General features: G+C 47.3%; 1 protein-coding gene across 4 annotated transcripts in view; it reads left to right on the top strand.

Moving 5' to 3' along the window:
* ANO1 (anoctamin 1) overlaps positions 1 to 25,997 on the top strand; it is a 194,258-nt gene that overhangs the window by 102,095 nt on the left and 66,166 nt on the right. For 2 of the 4 annotated variants that reach the window (XM_088461501.1, XM_088461500.1), the window contains exon 3: positions 22,473 to 22,805. In XM_088461501.1, the coding sequence (XP_088317627.1) occupies positions 22,473 to 22,805 (333 nt within the window). Of the gene's footprint in view, positions 1 to 10,525; positions 10,655 to 13,545; positions 13,630 to 22,472; positions 22,806 to 25,997 lie in introns of those variants that run through there. The other 2 variants (XM_088461502.1, XM_088461503.1) reach the window with 2 other exon arrangements.

Here is a 25,997-nt window from a genome sequence, read left to right as displayed (position 1 = left end):
TTACCCCGTTTGACTTTTGGCTGCTAGGTCAGCGACACTGGGCATTTAAACAAATGTTCCAATCAGAAAGCAGGGCATTCTGAAGATACTGAGATGGGCCAACAGTACATTAGATTGTGTAATGTAAAATACGCTAATTAGTTCCGCACTTGCCTAGAAAACAGCCGCAGACATATGCACGCATGTAGATCTGTGTGAGTCTGACACTTATCATCTCTGCCAGATCTCGATTTACGTGAAATGGGCTGAACCTGGCAGGAACTGGGCCGCAACAAGCACAAGATCTGTCTCATGGGAGCAGTGGTGTCACAAAGTGGGTGTGCAGGGGGTTCGGATTGCACCTGGGTGTCATCCGCCGATGGGTGACACCATGGTGCAGACTCTCCCTCAGTGACAGGAGCCGGGTGCTGCACTGTAGCATTAAGCCTAACCCTACCCGTCGGGGTAAGTGCCCAACCCTAAAAAAACAAAAGTCGACCATTTTTATGTCGACCTTTTGCGCATGTCGACCATTCGTGCATGTCGGCCTTCTTACATGTCGACATCTAGTGTGTCGACCTTTTGTCTCTGTCGACCTATTGTCTGTCTAACATCTGGTGTCTACCTAGACATTGTAGATGTTTTTATTGTAGATCTATCAGCCGGATACCCGAAAAAACATTGACCTTTTGCATGAATATCAGAATGGCGTCTGACTCAGGGGCCTCATTCAGCAAGGATCGCTGACAGTGTGCTAATAATTGCAATCGCAAAGCATTCGCACGAACAACACGCAGACGCCCACTTCCCCTCTCGCACATCCATAATACCTTGCAATCCAGCCAAAACATTGGTAACATCAAAGTACATCGGAGCCACTCGCACATTTAAGGCAGGCCTGACATTGCTGCATAAGACTTCGCAGTGGCTAATTTATCCAAGCCCCTGCAACGGCATTCAAATGCACTGGCACGCCTGCATTTCTCTGACCCCCCCCGTCACAACCCCCAAACAGTGCTTCCTGTCAATCACTCAGCGATGGCTCTGTGTACTACCTTCCGATTGCATAGAGGCATTCCCGGACGTGCAGTTTTGAGCCTTGCTGAATAAGGCCCCAGGTCCACTGTTGTAATGTTATTTTAGGCACTGCAATGGTGTCGGTGTTTGCATTATAACTTTAAACACGATGCTTTACGTTCTAATAATGAGCAGGTTGATGCTTATGGAAATGTAAAAAGAAAAAAAAAATATTCCAAATGTAAGAAACTTCAAATTCATAATAGCATAATGTTAAAATGTTATGACACAGTAACCAAATATGGGGGTGTATGTAATAGGCTCGCACCTCAAGCATCGGCAAGTCCTGTGCCAGGCTGCCCAATGTTTTAAAGTAGCGGTCATCGGGGGCGTTTCTAGAGAGGAGGGGGCCCGTGTGCAGTCAGACCCCTCCTCTCCGTCCAGCGGCCGGCAGCGCACTAGAGTGTGCCCAGAGTCTATAGCGCATGCGCAGGTCACCGGGAAAATTGACGCATCAGGCATTTTCCCTGTACTGCGCAAACGACGGTAAAATGGCCACGGCGGCCATTTTCCAGCCGTTCTTTACAGCGCAGACACCAGCACTGATGTGGGACTCTGGAGAGGTAAGTATAATATGGGTGCAGGGTGTGTGGTGTGGGCCCCCCTGGACCCATGTGCCTCGCACACCCTCCACCCCATTATTATATATACGCCCCTGGCGGTCATTTAAAAGGTGAAATCTACCTGGCTTTGCTTTTTAAATGACCGCTACTTTAAAACATGGGGCACGGGACTCGTAGATGCCTGCAGTCTTCAGCTTATTACATATACCTCATAGTGTAACCTCGAGATTAAAGGCCCTGATTCAGAGACGGTCGCTCTGACAGAGCGCTCGCTCTGAATCAGGGCCGGTCTTTTTTTTTTAGAACGGCCTCCTGGCCGCTCGCATAGCTGTGGGTGACCACCCACAGCTATAGCGAGCGGCCAGGAAGATGGTCACGATGGTCAAGACCATCGCGACCATCGGGCTTGCGACGAGACCCTTGTGTCTCGTTGCCGCAAGCCCCAGAGAGATTTCGGCTCTGACAGAGCCGGAATCTCTCCACTGACATCACTTGTGATGTCAGTGGGGCCGGCCCCAAACGGTAGGCGTTCACATGGGAACGCCTCCGTTTGTGCTGCCACCCCCCCGGCCCACTCAACATCGACAGCTCGCCCCCTTTGGTACGAGACCCGGAGCAACGGTTTGCCCATCGCTATCCGGGTCTCGCGCATGCGCACGACGGAGCCGGAGGCATTGTGCGCATGCGCTCTGGGCCACCATCGACCCGGTTGCGAGCGCTCAGCGCTTGCGACCGGGTCTGAATCAGGCCCAAAGTCCATTGTTGAGTACTTTTAAAGCACTGCTGCTGTTTGTATAATACTGGCCATACATACTACTCTATGGGCCTGCTCCAGATCCGCACGCAAATGTAATTGCAGCAGCGATCTCTTACAGAGTGCAATAGCGAAAATATGGGGACGCCCACTGCTGTCTTCTCATATCCGTCCGACAACGTGCAACAGTGTAAACATCGGGAACATCGACGCAGATCGGGCAGCCACGCAGCTTCTGAGTAAGTCTGACCCATCTCATTCCCTGCGGCTCTCCTGACATGCTGAGAGCTCTCATGCTACAAAGAAAATCGCAATAGCTAATTTATGCACGCCCATGAGACAGAGTTTAAACGGTCCTGAGAAGCCTGCGCTTGCCTAGTTGCCCTCCGTTACCTCACTTTTCGAGTGAATCCTGTGTGTGAGCGTAATTGTAAATAAATTGCTGCGCATGCGCAGAGCAGCTTTCGTGCTGAGTAATGGCTAACGGTCGCTCAATCTGAATAAACATCTGCATTTGCGGTCAAATTTGAATCAGGCCCTATCTTCAGTAATATAAGGCAGTTTGTCTGAAGTCACAGGAGCTGATTCAGACCTGATTGCTAGGATGCGATCGCTCGTAGCTGGCCGATATTTGCAATCTACGCATGCATCGCAATGCGCGTGCGCAAACCACTGTGTAAGATCGGGAAGTGCTCGCTCGCCCAGCATAGACAGCCCATCTGAATGAGTGACAGGAGAAGCCGTGGGTGGTAACAGGGGCAGGCTACTAGAATCGGGGGAGTGAAAGTACGAACGCAAGCGTGCCTGTGTATTTCAACGCCGTTTCAGAGGCGTGCATAATTAACATGCAGCATCATAGTACACGTCACCTGGTTGGATTTCACACTGAAGTGACCGCAGTGCTTGTGGCAAGGTATAGTCAACCTCAAACACTGCGAGCACATCCGATGGTACCCGATGTACCAAAGTTTTCAAGCACTTCCAAGAGATGATGTGCGCAAATGGGCGTCTGCATACACAAAGTGATTGCACGCCAAGACATAGTGGGTCATTCAGACCCGGTCGCAAGCGCTGAGCACTCGCAGCCGGGTCGATGTTCCCCCACTGAGCATGCGCATGTCGGAGCCGGCTCCGACGTGCACATGCGCGAGACCCGGCTAGCGACGGGCGCTCCGTCGATAGGGGTCTCGCACCAAAGGGGGCGAGCTGTCGATGGTGAGTGACAGCTCGCCCCGTTTGGGAGGCGGGCAGGGAGCATGGCCGGCCAAACGGAGGCGTTTGCCGTTTGGGGGCGGCCCCACTGACATCAGCAGTGATGTCAGTGTGGAGCTTTCTGCTCGATCAGAGCAGGAAGCTCCCTGGGGCTTGCGAGTGCTGAGACCCAACCTTAGGGTCTCGTCGCAAGCCCCGATGGTCGCGATGGTCTTGACCTTCGCGACCATCACCCTGGTCGGTCGCTAGAGCTGTGGGTGGTAACCCACAGCTTAGCGATCGACTAAGAGGCGGCACTACAAGATGCAAGCGGCCGCCCTCATTCAGAGCAACCGCTTGCATCTAACGACCGCCTCTGAATGAGGTCCATAGTGGGTGTGCTAATGCCTTGCGGTACAATCGCCTGCCTTGCTGGGCGTGCGCAGGATTTGCATATGCTGTGAGCGAGCGAATGCATCTAGCGAGTGGGTCTGAATGAGCTCCGCAGTGTGTGGCCCCTGTATGGTTCAGATGGGCCATAATAAACCAGTCAAAATCAATTGGTCCATTATCAAACAGATCACTAACAGAGCCCTGTGAACCCATCGCTAAATGGTTGGTGTAATCTAATTTGGGATAAGAGGCTGGGCCTATTGCTGTTTTTTTTTGGATATTTCACCTGGAATGTAGTTATGAGACCAACGGCTGCGATGCTGCCGGTCTGAATACCGACAGGTGAATCCCAACAAGGGACCTAAGATAGGCGTTGAAATACTGACGCCTATCTTAATCCCGATGCCAGAATGCTGAAGGACGCCAGGCCGAACGAGGTAAGGTTTAGGGAGCATAGCGATGTTAGGGTTAGGTTTTGGGAGGGAGGTTTGGGTTAGGCTCTCCTAGGGGAGAGGATTAGGGTTAGGCAATAAGGGGGGAGACTTAGGTTTTATTGACTAACGGAGAGGGTTAGGGCATAATTGGCGACCTCCTTCCGGGAGGGAGCAGAATGTCTGCATACAGTGGGGGTGTGGCCGGGTAATGACTCAGTATTGGGGGCGGTGCCAGGGGCGTGAGAGCACGATCATGTCATCGTGGCCCCGCCCCTCTTCACAATGCCAAAATTAAAGGCATTGTGATGCAGGGGGTGGGACCACGATGACGCAATTCAGCGTGAATGGCGTAATTCCCCCCCCCCCTCTGCGGGTGGATTATATTAGTAGTCCGTGTAGGCAGATGGCAGCCTGGAGGCTTGCCCTCCTTTCCAGGGGGTCGGGAGCGGCACACGATAGTTGGGAGGTTCCCGACCAAATCGGGAGGGTAGGCAAGCCTGGGTTAGGGTGCAGGGTGGGGTTAGGCTACAAGAATGGAGGGTAAGGGGGAGGGTAAGTATACTTACCCAACCCTTGTCGGGATAGCAACCATCGGGATGCCATCGTCAGTATTCTGACAGGAGCCATCCCGATAGCCGGCATTACATACCCATTCCTTCCACAGATCTATTTATTACACACACCACCAGGGTGTCAGTTTCTGAACATTGAATGATGTTTTTTGTCCTCTTGCAAGGAAACTAGAGAGACTTCCAGGAAGAATACCGGGTGGGGAAATAAGGAGGAATTGAATACAGGCATATTTTGTGCACTTCGTAAATCTGTACTATTTATTTTTACTGTTGATTAGAGGGATTGGTGGCCTGTCATTTGCTTTTAGTTGAGCTGCATTTATATTGATGTTAGAGAGCACTATGGAGCTTATTCAGACCCGGTCGTTAGCTCTACGAGTTTGCAACCCGGTCGATGTTGCCGGCTCTGTCGTGCGCATGCGCGAGACCCAGCTAACGATGGGTGATCCGTCGTTAGGGGTCTCGTAGCAGACGGGGCGAGCTGTCGATGTTGAGTGACAGCTCGCTCCGTTTGCTGGGTGGGCCGGGGACGTGCCCGGCCGAACAGAGGCATTCCTGTCGGAACGCCTGCCGTTTGGGGGCGGCCCCACTGACATCATCAGTGATGTCAGTGGGGAGCTTCCTGCTCAAACAGAGCAGGATGCTCCCTGGGGCTTAAGGTTGATGAGACCCTACCTTAGAGTCTCGTCATAAGCCCCGTTAGTCACGATGGTCTTGATCATCGCGACCATCACCCTTAGCGGTCGTTAGAGCTGTGGGTGTTAACCCAAAGCCTAACGACCGACATGGAGGTGGCCGTTCAGGATGCAAGCGGCCGCCCTGTTTCAGGACGACCCCTTGCATCCTACGACCGCCTCTGAATGAGGCCCTATCTACCTGCTATCTATGTTCTTCTTCTTTAAGGTCTTTTTAAAGGAGCAAAGCACCCGGCATTCCTAATGGTTTCTCATGTGTAAGCTCACAGCTTTTCTTCACCATACTCAGTCCACTTACTGTATGTTCCACGTCCTGTACTGTATGTTCCACGTCCTGTACTGCATGTCCCACGTCCTGTACTGTATGTTCCACGTCCTGTACTGTATGTTCCACGTCCTGTACTGTATGTCCCACGTCCTGTACTGCATATCCCACGTCCTGTACTGCATGTCCCACGTCCTGTACTGTATGTTCCACGTCCTGTACTGTATGTTCCATGTCCTGTACTGATTCAGAGGTGACCGCTACGCGGATGTTTGCGCAGTTGAGCAATGTTTTCTATACTGTGCATTCATTGCAATAGATTACTGATGCAGTTGCAGTAATGATTTGGGCGCTGAGTGATTGACAGGCAGAGTGCGTTTATGGGCGTGTCATGAGTGTTTCGTGTCGCAGTTGCAGTACTGCGCCTTAGTTCCAATGGATATTCTGAACGACCATAGGATTGCTCAGAAGATGAATAGTGTGACCGATGATGCATCTGTAGGCAGCCGGTGGGCGTCTCTGTACAATCATCATCAGCTGCAACATGCCTTGTGATGGCATCTGGCTCTCCATAGGCGTATTTATAATGGGTGCAGGGTGTGCGCCACACACCCTGTGCCCAGAGTATACCTACCTGGTGCCAGAAAGTGGGTTCCGCCTCCTACACAGCACCACCCTCCCAGTGACAACTTTGGTGCCAGAGCCTTTGCTATCTTGCATGCACCATCCTCCTGAATATCACTGGAAAGATAGCGCCACGTACTGTAGGTGGGGGGACCCACTGGCCGGCACCAGTTTGGATGTGGAGAGACGAGGTAGAATGGGTCCACTGCTCAGAGGAGGGGGGCTCGCTGCACACGGGCCCAATCGGGCATTAATAATATGCCCCTGTGACTATCGCTTCTAAAGCAAGCAGAGGTTTGCGCATTCGCTAAGGAGGATACAAGTCATAGATGCAATTCAACATTGCTAAGGTGCGGACAACTGATCCGAAAATCAGCTGTCTCCAGGATTTCCTTCACTGCTACTTTCTAAGCAGTGGAACTTAGCACTGCCCAATCTGACTTAGCAGTGCTGGTGCGCCTGCGTGAACTGGGCTTAACATGGCGCACAAAGCCCCTGCGTCCAGTTCAGGGTTGCCGACTGTTAATTTCTCCTCCCCGGGAGAAGCCTGGGGAGAAGCAGGTGGGTGGAGTTGGGGGCGGGGCCGGCCAAGTTGCGGCCTTAAGCCCTGCTCCCCCGCAGGAATTACCCGCTACCGCCGGATATTTACAAGAGGGGCGGGGCCTAATGATGCGATCCTCATACAACTGCGTCATTAGGCCCCACCCCCAATGCGCGGACCTGCCGATACACCGTAATATCCTCCCCATTCTTCCCACTTCACTAGGAAGTGGGCAGTATGCGGGAGAAGTGCCTACCCTTCGGGGGTGCTGGGGGTTACCCGAAACAATCGTGAGCCTCCCGTCAATTCCGGGGGGGGGGGGGTTAGGCAAGCATGGTCCAGCTGAAGGAGTCGAACTGGGGCGGAGGGATCCGAAAGTCCCTCTTCACAACCCGGGACTCCTTAGTGGCAGTGAAATCTACTTGAGTTCATGAGACCAATGGATCAAAAAGAGGGATCCATTCTGAAGATGAATATAGTATTTTCGGAGCTTGATGAATTTAGGTCCACATACTAGTGTATGGGGACTGCGGGACAGATCGGGGCTGAAAGGTAAGCAGTAATATCTCCTCCATTACCTTTATAATGAATAGCTCCAATCCTTAATTTCTATAAAAGTAGGTACAAATGTTAATTTACACCTGCTTTTGTAGGAATTAAGCGATGATGAATGGACCCCACAGTATTTTGCTATTATGGACTATCCAAAGTAATCACTGACCTTAGGCCACCCTACTGCTTTTCAAGGACATCCCCAGTTTTTTAACAAATGTTACTAGAAATGTCCCTATTTTATCGCTGTAAAATTCCATACAGCGTTCTCTATAAGTGAAATATTTAAAGTGCAGTTTCAGTGTATGTGTAAGTGTCTGCGGAAACTCTGTAACTACAGGAATACTGTGTATAGCTACAACACTACAAGTGGCTTTGAGATTCACAATAACACCTGGAGGGCATAATGCAGGTCCCCGCTGACCTCAGGAGCTTCCTGCTGCTATAACATTTCTCACGTATCCTCCAGTATTTGCTTTACTGTTTACATGACTTGCTGGAAAAGTCCTGAGACAGTGTAAGACTTGTTATACTAGTTCTAGGAACTTACTGGTATAACCCAGCCTGTGACTTTTCAGTTGTTGTAGTACTATAAGTCCTAGCATAACCTTCTGAAGAGTATTTTAGGGGCTGATTTATCAATCAGAGAAGATGGATTCTGTCCATTTACCAATCATCTCTGCCAGTGACAGCCATAGCCTGATCTCTCCGGTGGCAGCCATTGCCAGGTACCTCCAGTGGCAGCCATCATCAGGTATCTCCTCCTGTGGCAACCCTCGTCGGATATCTCCAATGGCAGCCATTGGCAGGTATCTCTGGTGGCAGCCATTACCGGGTATCTCTGGTGGCAGCCATTACCGGGTATCTCTGGTGGCAGCCATTGCCAGGTATCTCTGGTGGCAGCCATTGCTGGTTAACTCCGGTGGCAGCCATCACTGGGTATCTCTGGTGGCAGCCATCACTGGGTATCTCTGGTGGCAGCCATCACCGGGTATCTCTGGTGGCAGCCATTGCTGGGTATCTCTGATGGCAGCCATTACCGGGTATCTCTGGTGGCAGCCATTGCTGGGTATCTCTGGTGGCAGCCATTACCGAGTATCTCTGGTGGCAGTCATTGCTGGGTATCTCTGGTGGCAGTCATTGCTGGTTAACTCCGGTGGCAGCCATCACCGGGTATCTCTGGTGGCAGCCATTGCTGGGTATCTCTGGTGGCAGCCATTGCTGGGTAACTCCGGTGGCAGCCATTGCTGGGTAACTCTGGTGGCAGCCATTGCTGGGTAACTCTGGTGGCAGTCATTGCTGGGTATCTCTGGTGGCAGCCATTGCTGGGTATCTCTGGTGGCAGCCATTGCTGGGTAACTCCGATGGCAGCCATTGCTGGGTAACTCTGGTGGTAGTCATTGCTGGGTAACTCTGGTGGTAGTCATTGCTGGGTATCTCTGGTGGCAGCCATTGCTGGGTAACTCTGGTGGCAGTCATTGCTGGGTATCTCTGGTGGCAGTCATTGCTGGGTATCTCTGGTGGCAGTCATTGCTGGGTAACTCTGGTGGCAGTCATTGCTGGGTAACTCTGGTGGCAGCCATTGCTGGGTATCTCTGGTGGCAGCCATTGCTGGGTAACTCCGGTGGCAGTCATTGCTGGGTATCTCTGGTGGCAGCCATTGCTGGGTAACTCTGGTGGCAGTCATTGCTGGGTAACTCCGGTGGCAGTCATTGCTGGGTATCTCTGGTGGCAGCCATTGCTGGGTAACTCCGGTGGCAGCCATTGCTGGGTAACTCTTTTGGCAGTCATTGCTGGGTATCTCTGGTGGCAGCCATTGCTGGGTATCTCTGGTGGCAGCCATTGCTGGGTATCTCTGGTGGCAGCCATTGCTGGGTAACTCCGGTGGCAGCCATTGCTGGGTAACTCTGGTGGTAGTCATTGCTGGGTATCTCTGGTGGCAGCCATTGCTGGGTAACTCCGGTGGCAGTCATTGCTGGGTATCTCTGGTGGCAGTCATTGCTGGGTAACTCTGGTGGCAGTCATTGCTGGGTAACTCCGGTGGCAGCCATTGCTGGGTAACTCCGGTGGCAGCCATTGCTGGGAATCTCTGGTGGCAGCCATTGCTGGGTAACTCCGGTGGCAGTCATTGCTGGGTATCTCTGGTGGCAGCCATTGCTGGGTATCTCTGGTGGCAGCCATTGCTGGGTAACTCCGGTGGCAGCCATTGCTGGGTATCTCTGGTGGCAGCCATTGCTGGGTAACTCCGGTGGCAGTCATTGCTGGGTATCTCTGGTGGCAGTCATTGCTGGGTAACTTTATTTCATTAAATAAATCCTATTTTCCTGTTTGTTTGTCTTTTCAATGTATTACTTTTTGTGTGTGCAGAATCAGCACTGGAGACCTACGGCCAGACTTCCAAGCCAGTGCACATATCTACATACAGGTCCTGCATGCGAAGAAGGACTCTGACCGGCTGGCAGAAAGGTTAAATCTGTACTGACCTCTACCAGGCCAGCATCACCATAGAGATTGCATCGTTCAGCAGCTCCAGCGATGTTTTATTATTAAATGATGGAGAGATGCTGGATTTTGATAAATAGATCCCTCTGTGTATTCTTGGCTGACTCCAGTTATAGATAAAAAGCAACTCTGTAGTTTTACTAACAACCTATGTGCTGGATTATTATATACACCCAGGGATGAGTCTTGTTTGTTACATCCCAGAATCCGTAGGATTCTATAAGGTCCCTCTTATGAAGATTCGACAGGAGCTGTGCATTCTGTCATTAAGGGGATTGCAGTTCTGGAGCCTGATAAGTGCTGTCAGGGTAAGTTTGTTGGGAGGGGTTATGTTTCCCTGTACAGCTGGGTGTTTAATTACCCTGGGGAATTAGGTGCTCCATTTGCCCTGTTACTTGTCCAGAGTGCATGTGAAGATGGGCTCAGCAGAGGATGACCTGTGTGTATATGAATCTCCTTTGCCTCTGGCCCCAAAATGCACCGATCAGCCCAAACAGATTGGACTGGTACAAGTAAGTTAAGTAATTCTATTTACACATATGAGCGGCTCAGCTCACTCACTTTGGTCTGGTTGCTAATTATACACAATATCAGAAAGAGGTCTGAGCCCTATTGCTTTATCAGCTGCTGACTGGGAGGGAATGCTGGGACTTGCAGTTTCAAAACAGCCAGAAAGCTGTACGCTGCCTAACCCGAGTGTGGTATAAAGATGGACAGTAATTAGATAGACAATGTCTAGGTAGACAACAGATGTTAGACAGACAATAGGGCAACAGAGACAAAAGGTCGACAGGGAGAAACGGTCGACGCACTAAAGGTAGACCTGTAAGAAGATCGACAGGGTCAAAAGGTCGACATTATTTTTGTTTTGTTTTCTAGACCTAATCTTCACCCTAGCCCTCCCCTTGGTGCCAAACCCTCCCTCCTGGTGCCTAACCCTAAACGTCGGGGTAGGTGCCTGACTCTAACCTTCCCTTCTAGTGCCTAACCCCCCGGTAAGTGCCTAACCCTAACAAAAAAAATGTTGACCATTTTTTATTTGTATCGTCCATATTTGCATCAGCCATTTTTGTGTCGATATTTTGACCCTGTTGACCATTTGTACCTGTCGACATTTTGTCCCTGTCGACCTATTGACTATCTAAACATTGTCTATCTAATCACGGTCTATTTACAGTCCGGAACCCGCCTAACCCTGCCTTAAGGCCCCCATACATCAGAGATTGATTGCAGCAATTGTGCAATTTGCAATCGATTGTGTATAAAAATCTTTCTCTTTTTAAATCTATTGCAGAGTTGCACGATTGCTGCAATCAATCTCTGATGTATGGGGGCCTTTAGAGAGTATTACGATCAAACTCATTCTAGTTGTGGAAAATGTAAATAAAAATGCAGTTAGTTTTCTTTGGTGCCCTCCACAGTTTCTCTTTCTGTCTATGAAAGTATTTAGGGATCTGTTTATCGTGCTGTAATTACATAGTCTACAGGTATTTTGTCCATGGTCAAAATGTCCACAGTGTGATGTCATTGGGAGAAAGACGATCGGTTTTCATGCTGTTCAAAGTATTTTAATCGTGTCAGCACTATAAATTTAAACGATGCTTTACGATCATGCTTTAAAGTTAAATTGCTGACATGGTCAAAATGCTATAAATAACATTACAACCAGAACTGACGACAAATCGTATGTATGTACAGTATCCCTACTTAAAAAGACCGTGCAGTGCCAATCATTCTGTATCGCTGCATGTTACATAATGATATTCTGCTGTAGTCTAACAAGCCAGTGCTTCTTTGGAAGCCCCAGCGAAAATCCCACTCTTCAGCCACGGTCTTCTCCTCACCGGCAACTTCTCCGGTCTCCCGTGGTCCCCCATTGGCGGTTATAAGTAATGCCATCGCACAAAGTATCTCCCAGCGATGGTCCTGAAGCCCCTGCTTATGGGAGCAACATTATAAAGTTACTTAACCTCCGTTTGGCTACTTCTTAAACTTACTGTGGCTGTGTAAGTTAGAAAGTGAGCGTCTTGAATCACCATAGAAGCTACTGCTCGCTCATTGTTTACCTTGTGTTATCTTATCTACATATTAATTTGTGCAACTGTAACGGACAATGACACCAGTCTTCCTCTGTTACCTACCATGTATCCATGCAGCCATTGGCATTCCAGCTCAGCTTTGTACAAGGGCTGCATGAGCCAAAGTGTAGAACAGTAATACTGAAAGGCACTGAGCTACCACGTTACACATTGCTTATATCAGTCCTAAAATAAAGGGGGAATATAGTACTTCTTCTGTACAGACGGCCTACGGAGAACCAAACAACCTCCATCCAGTGATAGTAAATCTGCCCTCGTACAGGAAATTTTGGGGAAAACTTCACCTTTACAATTTCTTATATAAAAGTTGGCGTTACGCTGTATGGGGCTGATATACAATAAGTAGCGTATGGTTGCGTGGCGTACCTTAAGTGATTTTGCACTGCGCATGATCAGAAGGCGAATACACAGTAATACGTCTATACAGACCAATGCATGCTTTGAACACTTCTCATCATACAACCAGAGAGGCGTAACCGGTGTGGAAAGGGTCATTTCCACATAGGCACAGTTCGGTGATGTCCTGTTCACGCCAATGCGGCTCATACAGGCCACACCCCAACAGTCCAGGTTTTAAAGATATCCATGTACATTAATTTGATTTATCCACCTGTGCTCAACCATGGATATCTCTAAAACCTGTACTGTTGGGGAGCCTTGATGACCGCATTTGGGAACCTCTGTTTTAGTCTATTGACTTTACCGTAAAATAGTTCACAAGAGAATATTTAGTCTTTGTGTCACCATCTACGGTCCACACATGGTACTGCAGTAGCTGTATTAGATTTGTTTAAGTAGATTGTAAATGTGTAATAATAACAGTATGCATGTTCTATTAGAGAAAACCTCCAGTTGCTATGTACATGTAACTGATAAGTTCTCTAATTTGCTACAAGTTCCTAGTGATGCCTGCAAATTGTTAACGCAGCATGTTTTGGAGGAAATGGTTAATAGTGCAAATTTTTATATTTGTTCAGTTATGCTGAAATTATCACTATATAAATGAACGTTACCACCTGGACTGATGGCCGCTGCATGTGACACCGAGGGGCTACTGGCCCGTAGATGGCAGTGCCTGATCACTGCATTGGGGAATGTCTCCTTGAATTAGGTGGGTGTGTTATTTTTTGGCTGGGAGCACAGGTCACAGAACCAGAGACCTGCGTGTCTGTACAGTGCATACTCTGTGTTTAGTGGGATTCATGTGACATGTCTGTAGTATGTGTAAAGGGTTTATGAGAGGTGTTGGGTGACTTTGGAACCCACCCACTTTTGGGCTGATCTGTCTGTAGTTAGTTTTCCAGAGTCGCACGTTGCTGGTCTCATTTCTCTGCATGTCCTAGGCGGAGATCCAGCTTAGATCCTAGATCTCAATGGTGTCACCAACTGTGAGTATTCAGAGGACTTACCTTTGGTCAGTTACTTTTGTTAACTTTTTGTCTTGGCTTCAGCGTTATGTCCAAGTGGTGTTAGAGTTTTAAATACCTTTTGTTACCTACATTTCTGAGAGTTCCCTGTGCTGCTGTGAGGCTGGAATTTCTTAGTTCATTAAAATCATGGAAGATGGAACTGAAGTGTTTAGCATTCTGGGGAATTCGGCGTGTGGGTCTTAATAACTAGCCTTGCTTCTACATTCAGGAGAATCAATAGGACATGTATGCTAGGTGTTTCAGAGTGCCTACGGATATAGACCCTGTTAGGGAGGGACTGACAACAATCAGATGAAGCTTGCGGCGCTCCAGTTATTGCGGAACTACAAATCCCAGCGCATCTCAAGGGTAAAAGACCCATATTCGCTATTTTATATGTAACTGTCCCATTCGTGCTTGTTACGCCTCAATACCTGACTTGTTAAAGCCATCTCAGGACGATATTATCCAAAGGGAAGCACTGACAAAATACAAATTCATTTAAGTTGTTGTTTTTTTCATGCAGGTCTCTTTGAGAATAGGGATAGGCATAAGGGGACTTGTAGTTCCACACAAGTTGAAGGACCTATCTCTGCATTAATCTTGTCACTACCTCTTCTCTCTCTCCATGGTCTTAAGGACGTGAGTGGCCGACTAGAACGATCGCCTACTCTGCATATCTCAGGTGTAAATATAGAATTAAATTCTGTGGAAACCATTAATTAAACTTGTGGAGTCTTGTAAAGACCAGCAGTGCTCTTCTATCTATTAACCCCCCTATTAATGTACTGTGGTTATTAATGTACAGGGAATGATCATCCAATTAAATATATACATAATAATAAAAAAAAATGTAAAAAACAGGCAGCTCCGTAGACAACTGCTATTATATAATAAAGGAGGAAACTTGAAGATCTACAAAGTGGCATAGCTACACTGAATGCATTCCCACTAGAGACCCCATGGCCGTACACAGGAAACTACTAATATAGCTGCTAGTTTGCTTGTTTGAGTTACTGCAGTGTTTTGAAATCCTCCTTTTTCTTCTGTGTCTTATCAGGGCTAAAACTGTCCCAGATGCAGGAACTGAGCGTCTGAGCTGTACTTGAGCAATTGTAGCGGTTACTAGACTTATAAGAACACAGGCTGTCATAGAGATAACACACCGCCAGTCTCCTGTGACTGTTGCATTAATGCTATAACACTCAGACGGAATGGGGCTTATTTCCATGTGTCTGCATACTATCACCTTCTGGACTTCTTAAGTCTCTGCTGGGAGGTGATTTCAATATTATATTTACAGAGAGCGTTTAAATCATTCACATCATTCCCTGCCCCAGTGGAGCTTACAGTCTAATACGCTCTTGACTTAACACACTTGAAGTCTGTAATGTTGTAAGCTGGTACAAAGAGGAATCTAAGAGGGATCAGATCTTTCAAAGAGGGTTATACAAGTTCAGTGTCTTTGTATTGTAATTCTACCCTGATTGTATATCACGCTTGTATAAACTATGGCGATGTTTGTGTTCTCTATATGAAAGGGGGTTCACCAGCCCATTCCACAATGTATACAACTTTCACGTTTTGTTTAAACATCAATCGGTTGGAAATTGACGAGTTTATTAAAAATTTCATAATTAACAGTAGACTGAGGACCCGCGGCACATATCTTGTTTAATATAGCCGCGGTGGTTTAAAATCTGTCAGAGGGGCATTTTTATCATTCGCCTTCCCGAGGTTAGAAAGGTAATTTTGTTATTATGCTGTAAGCTTAGTTCGGTGGAACTGGTAATGAGGACATCAACTTTCAGTTTCATTGCTGATGACAAAAAAAAAGTGTTAGGCTTTTATTGTTATTTTATGGGGGACAAGTAAATAGCCTAATTCATTTTAAGAAGGTTTTACAGAAAAGAAAAACAATCCATTAATAATTTTTTTTCTGCGTTTTCCTTTTGGATAATGACCTATACAGAACATTCATTGTAGGGGTACATACTCTGGCCGATGCTTGATAAATATCACCGTTGGAAGTATAACAGGTTCATACCCGCCCAATATTTAGACACGCACCATCGGGACAAAATAATCCACTCAAACTATGCCCCAGCTGGTCGGAAATGTAACTATTTTGACAGGAACTACACATTTTTGAGGTATGTTAATTGTGACTGTTAACATCCGGACAATTGTAAAGTTTGACAGTTGTAGCCCCATAAGTATTTACTATTTACAGGCCTGTTCATTATCCAGCCACAATAGGACTCCCGAACTCTTAGACAATTGTTTCAGTGGATACCAACGCAGCTGAGTAATACCGGTTTGATCCGGCAGTGTTATTGTGCGTGTGTAAATGCATGCGCACTGCCAAAGGGGGACGGAGGGGTGCGAATGGATTCTTTTTTGAAGCTCAGGCCACCTTCCCATAGAAAGGAGTGGGGCACCGGGAACTAATTCCATCTGAAGATGACATCAGTTCCTGTTTGCTGAAAACAGGAAGGGCCACATCAGGTCACAAAATGCTGAGGGTTGTTACTTAAAACTGTGGAAACTACTGTGTAACAGACCTCTTCACCTTGATAAATGGGCCCTATAGAGAGAAAGGTAGACAAGCCCCTTTAAACCACTTTCTCTCTCGCTCCTCGGCTCTTTCTCCCCTCTGGTTCTACCTCCTCTCAGGATTCACTCTCATTCTGCAGCTGTCTCCCAAACTCCAATATCTGTAGGCTGTGGGATCAGGGGCAGAACTATGGGAGACAATGGAGATGCTTGCCGATGGGCTCCAGCACTGAAGGGGCACCTCTTCTTGTCCACCCCACTTAGGGCTGTAACTATGTACCCAGAGAATACCATCACGGCTGCCCAATACATGGCACCCCTTCCCGGCACCTGAGAAGCCACCATACACTAGTGAGAGTTCCATGTCAGACCATCAGCTGCTGCCTTAATCTATCTATAGCCTGTCTGCATGCAAATTGCTACATTACAGTGTCCGCTGCTGTGACGGGGGGCACCAAATTCTAACTTGTCTCCGGGCATCTGGGATGAACTTACGCCTCTGTGTGAGATGAACGGAACGGTCTTTAATACCAAATTGGAGTTAAGCCCAAAATCAAGGGGTTGGACATGATGGCAAAGTAGATGGTACACTGAAATTTACAATCCGAGTCTGTATGTTAGAAGTTTTCTTCCTGGGAACCAGAGGGGACATTGTATATGCTCCAGTCCAACCACTACTGGAAGTGGTTTCATCCATACTAGAAGCAGAAAAGTTGTAAAGGAATAGCCTATCTATGGAATTTGATTTCTGACAATACCCAAGTGCTTTACGGGAATATTGTCTTATTCAATTTACGTTACTATTATTAGTGTGATGGTCAAGACATTGTAGAGAGGAAAATGTCTCCCATTAATAATAATTCAACTATTATTCAAATGATAACTGTATAGATGAACTGGATTTTGTAAATGTAAGGTCTTTGAGGGCAGGTAATCTGAATGCCCTTTATGTCATTTTGCTGTACTGTTAAAATTCAACTCATACAGATCAATTGGATTTTAATTATACTCTGTAAGCATGAAGTGGCCTTGTGTAGCTTCATTGAAATGTACGTCATTTATGATATGCTGTGAGCAGGATAAAGCAATTACCTGTGCAGATCTGATGCCCCTTTAAGTCCTAATCATGTTGGGGCATTGAAACAGCTATTTGACTAAATGTGTATTCAGACTATGAGCATAGATCAAAGCCTCACCATATTTTGTTTGTTTCTGACAAAAATTTATATTTCTATAATAGCTGGCAGCTTCCAAAATTACACGAATATACCAGAAGTCTGTACAAGCCAGACAGTCATCACTTATGGGGTGGGGTAACAGGTGATAAAAGATATGGGAGCATTATGTTTTTGGGTCAGACTTGGGGGAACAATTCTGAGTTGAAGCCTATACCTGCATTTCCCTGCCGTGCTCCCTGGCCCAGAAAAGCTGAGTGTATTTCTGTTTAAATTTCTCCTTTTTTATATTGAATGGGTGTCTAGGTAATCTGTAACCCTTTTTTTTTATTTATACAATTTCTGCAACTAAGCATTGTACTTTCTTGTGTTAATAAAGTGTTCCTTAGTCTATTACATATATGCTCCAGAACCCAGTCTTTGAGGAAGCTATTAGATCGCTAAGATTTAACTATAATGATTATTTAATACTAGAAGCAGGGGGAGACCAGCTGGCAGCCTGTGTTGCTGAGCCTGCTTAATGGTGATAGACTGTTACGGGACCTGTGTATCCTGAATGGTGGCAGTACAGAGATGTATGGTATAACGCGCAGAGTGATATTCATTGTGCGTATTCTATTCAGTGCTTCCCTCACTACCTGGTGATCTGTTCAATCACAGTCCTGATGCTAGTGTAATGTCAGTAATGGTGATACTGTCATAGGCGCTGACCATAGTTAGGGTGCAAACTTAGGGATACCTACTGGAGTCCCCGACCATTAGTAAGTTGTGGAATGACATCACTGTCCTTGGAAGTCCCAGTTACCCCCAATTCAATGTTATGGTGTGAGAGGCAAATATTCAGACTACGAATGCACCGTTGTGTGGTCCCTTAAGGGGTTGGGTTTGGGATGCCGGTGGTCAGAATCGTGACGGCGTGTTAGGATACCGACACTTGCCGGTAAGTACCCTAAACCTAACAACCCCACCCCGTGCAGCCTAAACCTAACCTCCCTCCCACAGCCTAACCCTAACAGGGGATCCCAATAACATCACTCTGGGGGGCAGTCCAGCATCACCGGTCATGCTGGACTGCCCCCCTGGAGACTGGCAATTTGCACTGTCAGCTCCTCTTCTATAACAGGAGCTGCAGGAGAATGTCACCATGCAGCACCCAGCTCCTATCACTGCAGAGGAGCCGGCATTTTGGTGTCACCCCCTCCGAAGGCGACACCCGGGAGTGGCCTGCACATCCCTCATGACGCCACTGCCTAAACCTGAACCTAGAGCCTAATCCTCCCACTTACCCCAATACTCACTGCCGGGATACTGGCGTCGGGATTCTGGCTGTTCAATGCCAACTAGACAGCAATTGATTAAGAGTGCTTTGACCTCTTCTTGAGGGAAAAAAAAAATAAAATTTATACATATATATATATATAATATATGTGTGTGTGTGTATATGTATGTATGTGTGTGTATATGTATGTATGTGTGTGTGTGTGTATATGTATGTATGTGTGTGTGTGTCTCTCTCTCTCTCTCTCTCTCTCTCTCTCTCTCTCTCTCTCTCTCTCTCTCTCTCTCTCTCTCTCTCTCTCTCTCTCTCTCTCTCGTGCCCCCCCCCCCACAGTTTGTCTTCAATTGAGACCTGCTGTAATATACGAACCCATGGGCGACAATCCGGACTTGCCTGCACGAGGGGTCTTCTACTCAACAGGCAAGTCCGGAGTGTGTGTGTGTATGTGCAGGCCCGCTGAGAGCTGCGGCGGGCCCGGGTAATAGGGGGCGTGGCCTATTCGCAGGAGGCGTGGCCACGCCTCTTTCCCGGGAAAAAAAAAGATATGCAGCGCCGCGAAGAGGGGGCGCTCTGAGCCCCCTCAGCCCGGCGCAAAGCCAGGGGGGGCGTGATCAGTGTGATCGCTCCCCCCACAGGCCTAGGAGACTGCTGTGGCTGCTGCTTGGTAGCCACGATCAGTCTTCACTGCAGCTCATCACACGCTGTGTGCTGGGCTGCTGTGAGGGAGGGGGAGCGGTGCCGGACTTGGGCCCCTCAGGAAGCCCGGGCCCGGGTAATCTGTACCTGCTCCCCCCCCTCTCCGCGCCCCTGTGTATGTGTGTATATGTGTGCGTGTGTGTGTGTGTGTGTGTATATATATATATATATGTGTATTGTGTATATATATATATATATATGTGTGTGTGTGTAAAACAAACGGTGAGAAAGAAGCCCCTCATAGTGATTACCTGGGATTTACAAAGCGCTCGTCTATCGGTGCTAATTATCATCTTACACCCGATTACCACAGGTGAGACATCCCTAGAAACAGCTATTCCACATATGCACATAACAAAGTATATGTATGTGACCATTGGAAGGAACAAACTACCACATAACCAGCGGGAAGTGGAGACAAAAGATACAACTATGTGCATGATTTGATATTATATACGGTACGCATATACATTACCCCCCCATCAGCATTTATTTATGAAATACTACACTATGAGGCACTTCTTTCTCACCTTTTGTTTTACATAATCTTTGTGGGACTCTACAACAACGGTCTCATTGGAGAAATAGAAAGCTGCCACCGTGAATACGGGAGTGTTGAGTGGAAAGAACCTATAAGGGTTAATCATTGCACATTCAGCATTAATAGTGGTGAAGCACTTTTATTAGTACAATTTTTTATATATATATATATATATATATATAATGCACATTTTAGAATCCACAGAACATCTTTTAATTGGGCTGCTTGTTGTGCTAAATGTGTCTATTCTAGCAGAAGGAAGTTTTCACACCTTTAATAAACATTGTATAATTGTTACATAAGACTGAAGATTGCATTGGTGTTTGCTGCTGATTGCTGGATAGCCCCTGGGACTGACTGGGAGAACCCAGCAGCTAATTAATGCAGATCATTAGTGACATCGCAGCTCCTACGGAACCCTCTCCCTGTACTTACTATCCTCTGTAGCCCATTGTATGCGGTCAGGAAGCCGGCGGTCGAAATGCCGACCGCCGACTTTCCGACTGATATCCCGGCATGGGACTAATAATAGGCGTCAAAATCCTGACGCCTGTTATTATCCACCCGCTAAAATCCCGACACCCGGCATACCGAATGAAGGTAAGCCGGGGCGTAGGGAGCGGACAGCCGCTGTGGGGGTGTTAGGTTTAGGGGCCCCTGGGGGGACTTGGGGTTAGGCACCCCCCTGGGAGGGTTAGGCTAGGGTAAAGGGGTGTTAGGGTTAGGTTTATGGTGCGGGGAGGGGGGTTTAATTTTTAGGCACCCCTGGGGGGAGGTTAGGGGTAGGCACCACCCCCCGGGAGGGTAGGATTAGGGAGCGGGGAGGGGGAGGTTAGGGTTAGGCACCCTTTAGGGTAGGGTTAGGGGGGAAAGAGAGGTTAGGGATAGTATACTTACCTGTGCTTTTGAACTGGGATTTTGAACCATCGGACTCCGGGTGTTGGGATTTGATTCCGATTATGTAATCACTTTCCACCCTCCGTGGAGGAAACACTGGGAAATAGAATGAGGATGTGTGCTACAAGTGAAATGGACACTGTTATTGTGTGCTGCATTATGGGGGGGGATATGTGCTGCATTACGGGGGGGATGTGTGCTGCATTACGGGGCGGATGTGTGCTGCATTACGGGGCGGATGTGTGCTGCATTACGGGGCGGATGTGTGCTGCATTACGGGGCGGATGTGTGCTGCATTACGGGACGGATGTGTGCTGCATTACGGGGCGGATGTGTGCTGCATTACGGGGCGGATGTGTGCTGCATTACGGGGCGGATGTGTGCTGCATTACGGGGGGTGATGTGTGCTGCATTACGGGGGGTGATGTGTGCTGCATTACGGGGGGTGATGTGTGCTGCATTACGGGGGGTGATGTGTGCTGCATTACAGGGGGTGATGTGTGCTGCATTACAGGGGGGATGTGTGCTGCATTACAGGGGGGATGTGTGCTGCATTACAGGGGGGATGTGTGCTGCATTACAGGGGGGATGTGTGCTGCATTACAGGGGGGATGTGTGCTGCATTACGGGGGGTGATGTGTGCTGCATTACAGGGGGGTGATGCGTGCTGCATTACAGGGGGGTGATGAGTGCTGCATTACGGGGGGTGATGCGTGCTGCATTACGGGGGGGGATGCGTGCTGCATCACGGGGGGGGATGCGTGCTGCATCACGGGGGGGGATGCGTGCTGCATCACGGGGGGGGACGCGTGCTGCATTACGGGGGGGACGCGTGCTGCATTACGGGGGGGGATGCGTGCTGCATTACACCTGGTACATCGGCAATCGATTGTGTATAAAATTCTTTCCTTTTTTCAATCGATTGCAGAATTGCCACAATCGTTTGAAAAAGGGAAAGTTTTTTTTTTTATACACAATTGCAAAATGCAGAATTGCTGCAATCAATTGCTGATGTATGGGGGCCTTTAGAGGGGTCATTTAAGATGCTACAAAATAGTAGCATGTAACATATTTTTAATGCACAGTGTCAGTCGTACCTATAGTAAATCATGTAGTGTTAGTGGGTAAAGAACAGACTAATTGGCCTTCTGAGCAGGCTCTTTCTGTGACCATTTCAGATTTTTATTTTCACTAATACATATGCACAAGGTTTGGAAAACTTAAATACTTGGTTGGTACAAGGCACAGCCTATATATATATATATATATATATATATATATATATATATATATATATAATATTCCGTGAAATGCTTTTTCAACAATAGGCATGCATGCCTTATAGATAGGAGGTGGCTCACCTAGAACACTCTCCAGTACCGTCACATTGCAAGCAGACAACAAACAGGGTTCAGGTAACACACAACCCGAGCATTCATCTCTCTCATTCCGAGCAATGCAAATAATTAAATGGTTTACGTTTAATGTCATTGCTCCAGGTGCTTCCCTCTAAAAATGTTTGTGGCCACCAAAAAACTAAAATACCAGCACAGCACAAGCTGTCCTCATTGCCGATGTAACAATCAATTCAACAATAATAGAGGGTTATTTCTTGACCGAAACTGATTCGACATTTATAACAAAGAATCATCAGTTTATTTTTTCCTTTCCTTTGCAGTTGTTGAATTCTCTGGGTGCGGACCAGGAATCTGCCTGTAAACATGGCTTGCTCTTCCGAGATGGGCAGAGGAAAGTGGACTACATTTTGGCCTACACCTACAAGAAATCCTCCAGCAGCAGAACGCACAGTAAAAAGTCCCTGCATAACAACTCCGTGCAGTCGCTGCGGAGTGGCAAAGACAGTTACCAGCTTCCCGGCGGCGCTGGCGATGTAGAGTTAGCCGAGACTGAGAGTAAAATGGATTATCACGAAGATGACAAGAGGTTCCGCAGGGAGGAGTTTGAAGGAAACTTGATAGAGACTGGTCTGGAGTTGGAGAAAGATGAAGAGGTAAATGGTCCATAAGTATCTAAAACAGGGGCAGGATGCATGTCCCTGAGAACAGAAGGATTTCCTAGCCTACACCCAAAGGCACTCAGTAACCAGAAGCTTTGGCTGGCGTGAGAGTTGTTTAATGCTTAGCGACGATCAAACAACATAATATGGGTGTGTGTGTGACTCAACAAGTGACCTTAGCGTTGTGTAAGTTGGTTATGTGATATTTGGAAAAAATTAGAAATGATTAAAATCCACCCACGTAGATATGTTCCACACCTTGCTTCCTAAATATACAGATAAAGCATCTTATAGAGCCGATAAGGGTGTTCTGGACAGGCGTGTCACTGTTTTCAGTACCAGCTTTCCGAGTGGTACATTTAATTGAGCCAACTTAATGTCCCATATTTCTTATTATAGCTTTTTTACGCTCTAGATTATTTGTAAGGGACATGCCTGGAGTGAGAGTGCGCCTGGAGGGGGGCGCGGCAGCTGTGTGCGCCTGGAGGGGGGCGCGGCAGCTGTGTGCGCCTGGAGGGGGGCGCGGCAGCTGTGTGCGCCTGGAGGGGGGCGCGGCAGCTGTGTGCGCCCGGAGGGGGCGCGGATGTGAGTACAGGAGCTGCTCTTAGACGTATATTTTAACACCACCGTCCAACTAGTGCTGGCACCCACAGCGAGGATTCCAATGTGTACCTACAGTATTATTCTGTTATTATCACATGGGCGTTTTACATTGCGGTGCTTCTGCTCCTCTTGGTTCTGCTTCTGACAAACCTTACCCAGGTTGACGCACCCAAATGACGGCACAATACAACTATTGTGAGAAAGTCAGCCACTGCGTATATTAAACAATGCCCTTGCCAGCACAGAAATGTACTTACAGTAATTACACTGTTAAAATAATGTTTAACACCTGCACAAATCTCTTTACTCCATGCCAGCCACCAGGAGCCAGTAGGCATATGTACACTGGGCGCATTGTATAGTTACAGATAGCCGCCTTCTTTCCCGGGTGCAACATGAACCTGAGTTTATTGCTGATTAAACAAAGTATAAAACTGAAGTTTTTGTCTTCCCTCAATCTAATAGATCTGCCCCTACCCACTGTCGAGTTTAACAATTTAAACAAAAAAAACCCCCAAAAATGGCAGCTGCTCAATCAATCTGGTAGTTCTTTTCAGATGCATGAAAGGGAGGGGTCATACCAAGTAGAATAGGGAGGGGGGTTTAACCCCCTATTGTTCCTCAGCACACTGAATTATACTTGCAACAAAATAATAATATTGGTTACATGCATTTGCAAATACATGGGAAGCTGCTAGGCCACGTCACGGCTTCTCTGTCACTAGCAGTCCCTAACATTAAGGGGATCATGTCCGGGTCACAGAGCACCCCAAAAAAACGTCCAGCCCAGGACCTCCCAACAGCATCACACGAATATGGAAAGAGAGTGACAGTGCAGTGTAAAGTATAGATGTGTGCGAGTAGTTAATAAGTGTTGAAAAAGGTTAAAATATACAGTATGTGAAAAAATGACATGAATATAAAAAAAACATAAAAGGTGATATGAAAAGTAACTGTGTATTAAGTGGTGATGCCCTGAGGAGGCCCAGCCAGTGTAGCCTCGGGTGCCCTACGCCCAAACGCCCACCCCAAATGTAATATATACCAATTATAAGGCCTCATAATAAAGGCACATATATATTTTGGCAAACGTAAGGCCTCATGATAAAGGCACATACATAAATGCATCCAAATTGAAAGCCAGCTTATTTGGGAAGTCACCCTTGGGAACTCCAACTAGCACCACTAGAACCAGCATGCCCTGCTAATGCTGGCTCATTCATGCATCTCATGACCACAAACAAAAAAATGGCAGCTGCTCAATCAATCTGGTAGTTTAACAATTTCACCATTATTTCTACCTCTCAAGTCCTTACCTTGGTGCTGCTTTTGCTCTACAGACAATCCCTAGCAAAATGCTGCAAAATAGTATATTCCTCTGTTACTCGCTCAAGACCCAAAGACAAATTGTATTCTGCTTCTTCTCTCCTTTCAATTAATGCCACCTTCCCCTTACTGGCCTTCCAATGTATCACTGAAGTAACCTCCGCTACTCAGCCCAAATCGCTGCTGCCCGTCTCCTCTAACACTGTTACTGATGGATAGCTCCTATCTCCGAAACTGACATTTAAGGGGAATTATCTGACTTTAGTCCACAACGCTGTTAACAGAGATTACTCGACATGCGTTGAGCAGATCAGGTTATCAAACTATCTAATGGTTCATCGCGCTTCACATCTGCCCAGGACACTTTACTGGAGAAAGAGGACTCAGCCGGGACCTCACCTCCATTTAAATTGCCCCTTTTCCATCTCTATCTGGTAGTCGACATAGGGGGGGGGCATTTATCAAAAATCGCATTTCCATTGCAACCTGGGCGCAATGTTATCGCCCAAGATCGCATTGCAAAATGCGATTTTTACCGTTGCCATGTATCATCTGGCACCCGCAGGGACAGGGGCTTCAGATGTCGACATGTTCAGAACAACACAATGTCGACATGTTCAGAACATCGGCAGGTGACATGTTGATGCCCACAATGTCGACACTGACCTGATGTCGACCTGGTCAATGGCAACACTGCTATTTTAACCTAAAGCTATCCCTAATTGCAGCTGATTCTAATTGCATGTGTCGACATCTTGATTCTGAATGTTGACATTCTGACTTGCACCCACTGGCTGGCGTATTGGTATATAACTAATATCCCCATTCAAAGTCTCCATAGACCTGGTAGCCCTATAAACCAGTCATCCCAGGATAACCTGTTCAGTTCTGTCCCTGCAGCTGGGGATACTGGACAGGAATATAGTATTAGTCTGGTCCTGTTCAGTTTTTCTAAAGAACCACGAAGTATAAAATAGAAGCTGCTTCACATTAACGAGCTACTGATAACATTCACAAATGTAAGTAAGTAATACAGGATGTATAACAAGATAACAAGTGCAGCTATTGGTGATAAGGTACGGCCGTAGGGACAGACAATGTTCCAGTCAGCAATATCATTGTGTGTGTATATATGTGTGTGTATGTATGCGTGCGTATGTGTATATATATATATTTATACTGTATGTATATATTTATACTGTGAGTGTATGTGTGTGTATGTATATATATGTGTGTGTATATATATGTGTATATATA

Source organism: Taudactylus pleione, unplaced genomic scaffold (genome assembly GCF_031769625.1).
Source record: "Taudactylus pleione unplaced genomic scaffold, aTauple2 ptg001060l, whole genome shotgun sequence".
Lineage (NCBI taxonomy): Eukaryota > Metazoa > Chordata > Amphibia > Anura > Myobatrachidae > Taudactylus > Taudactylus pleione.
This window is presented reverse-complemented; position numbering and strand designations above follow the sequence as displayed.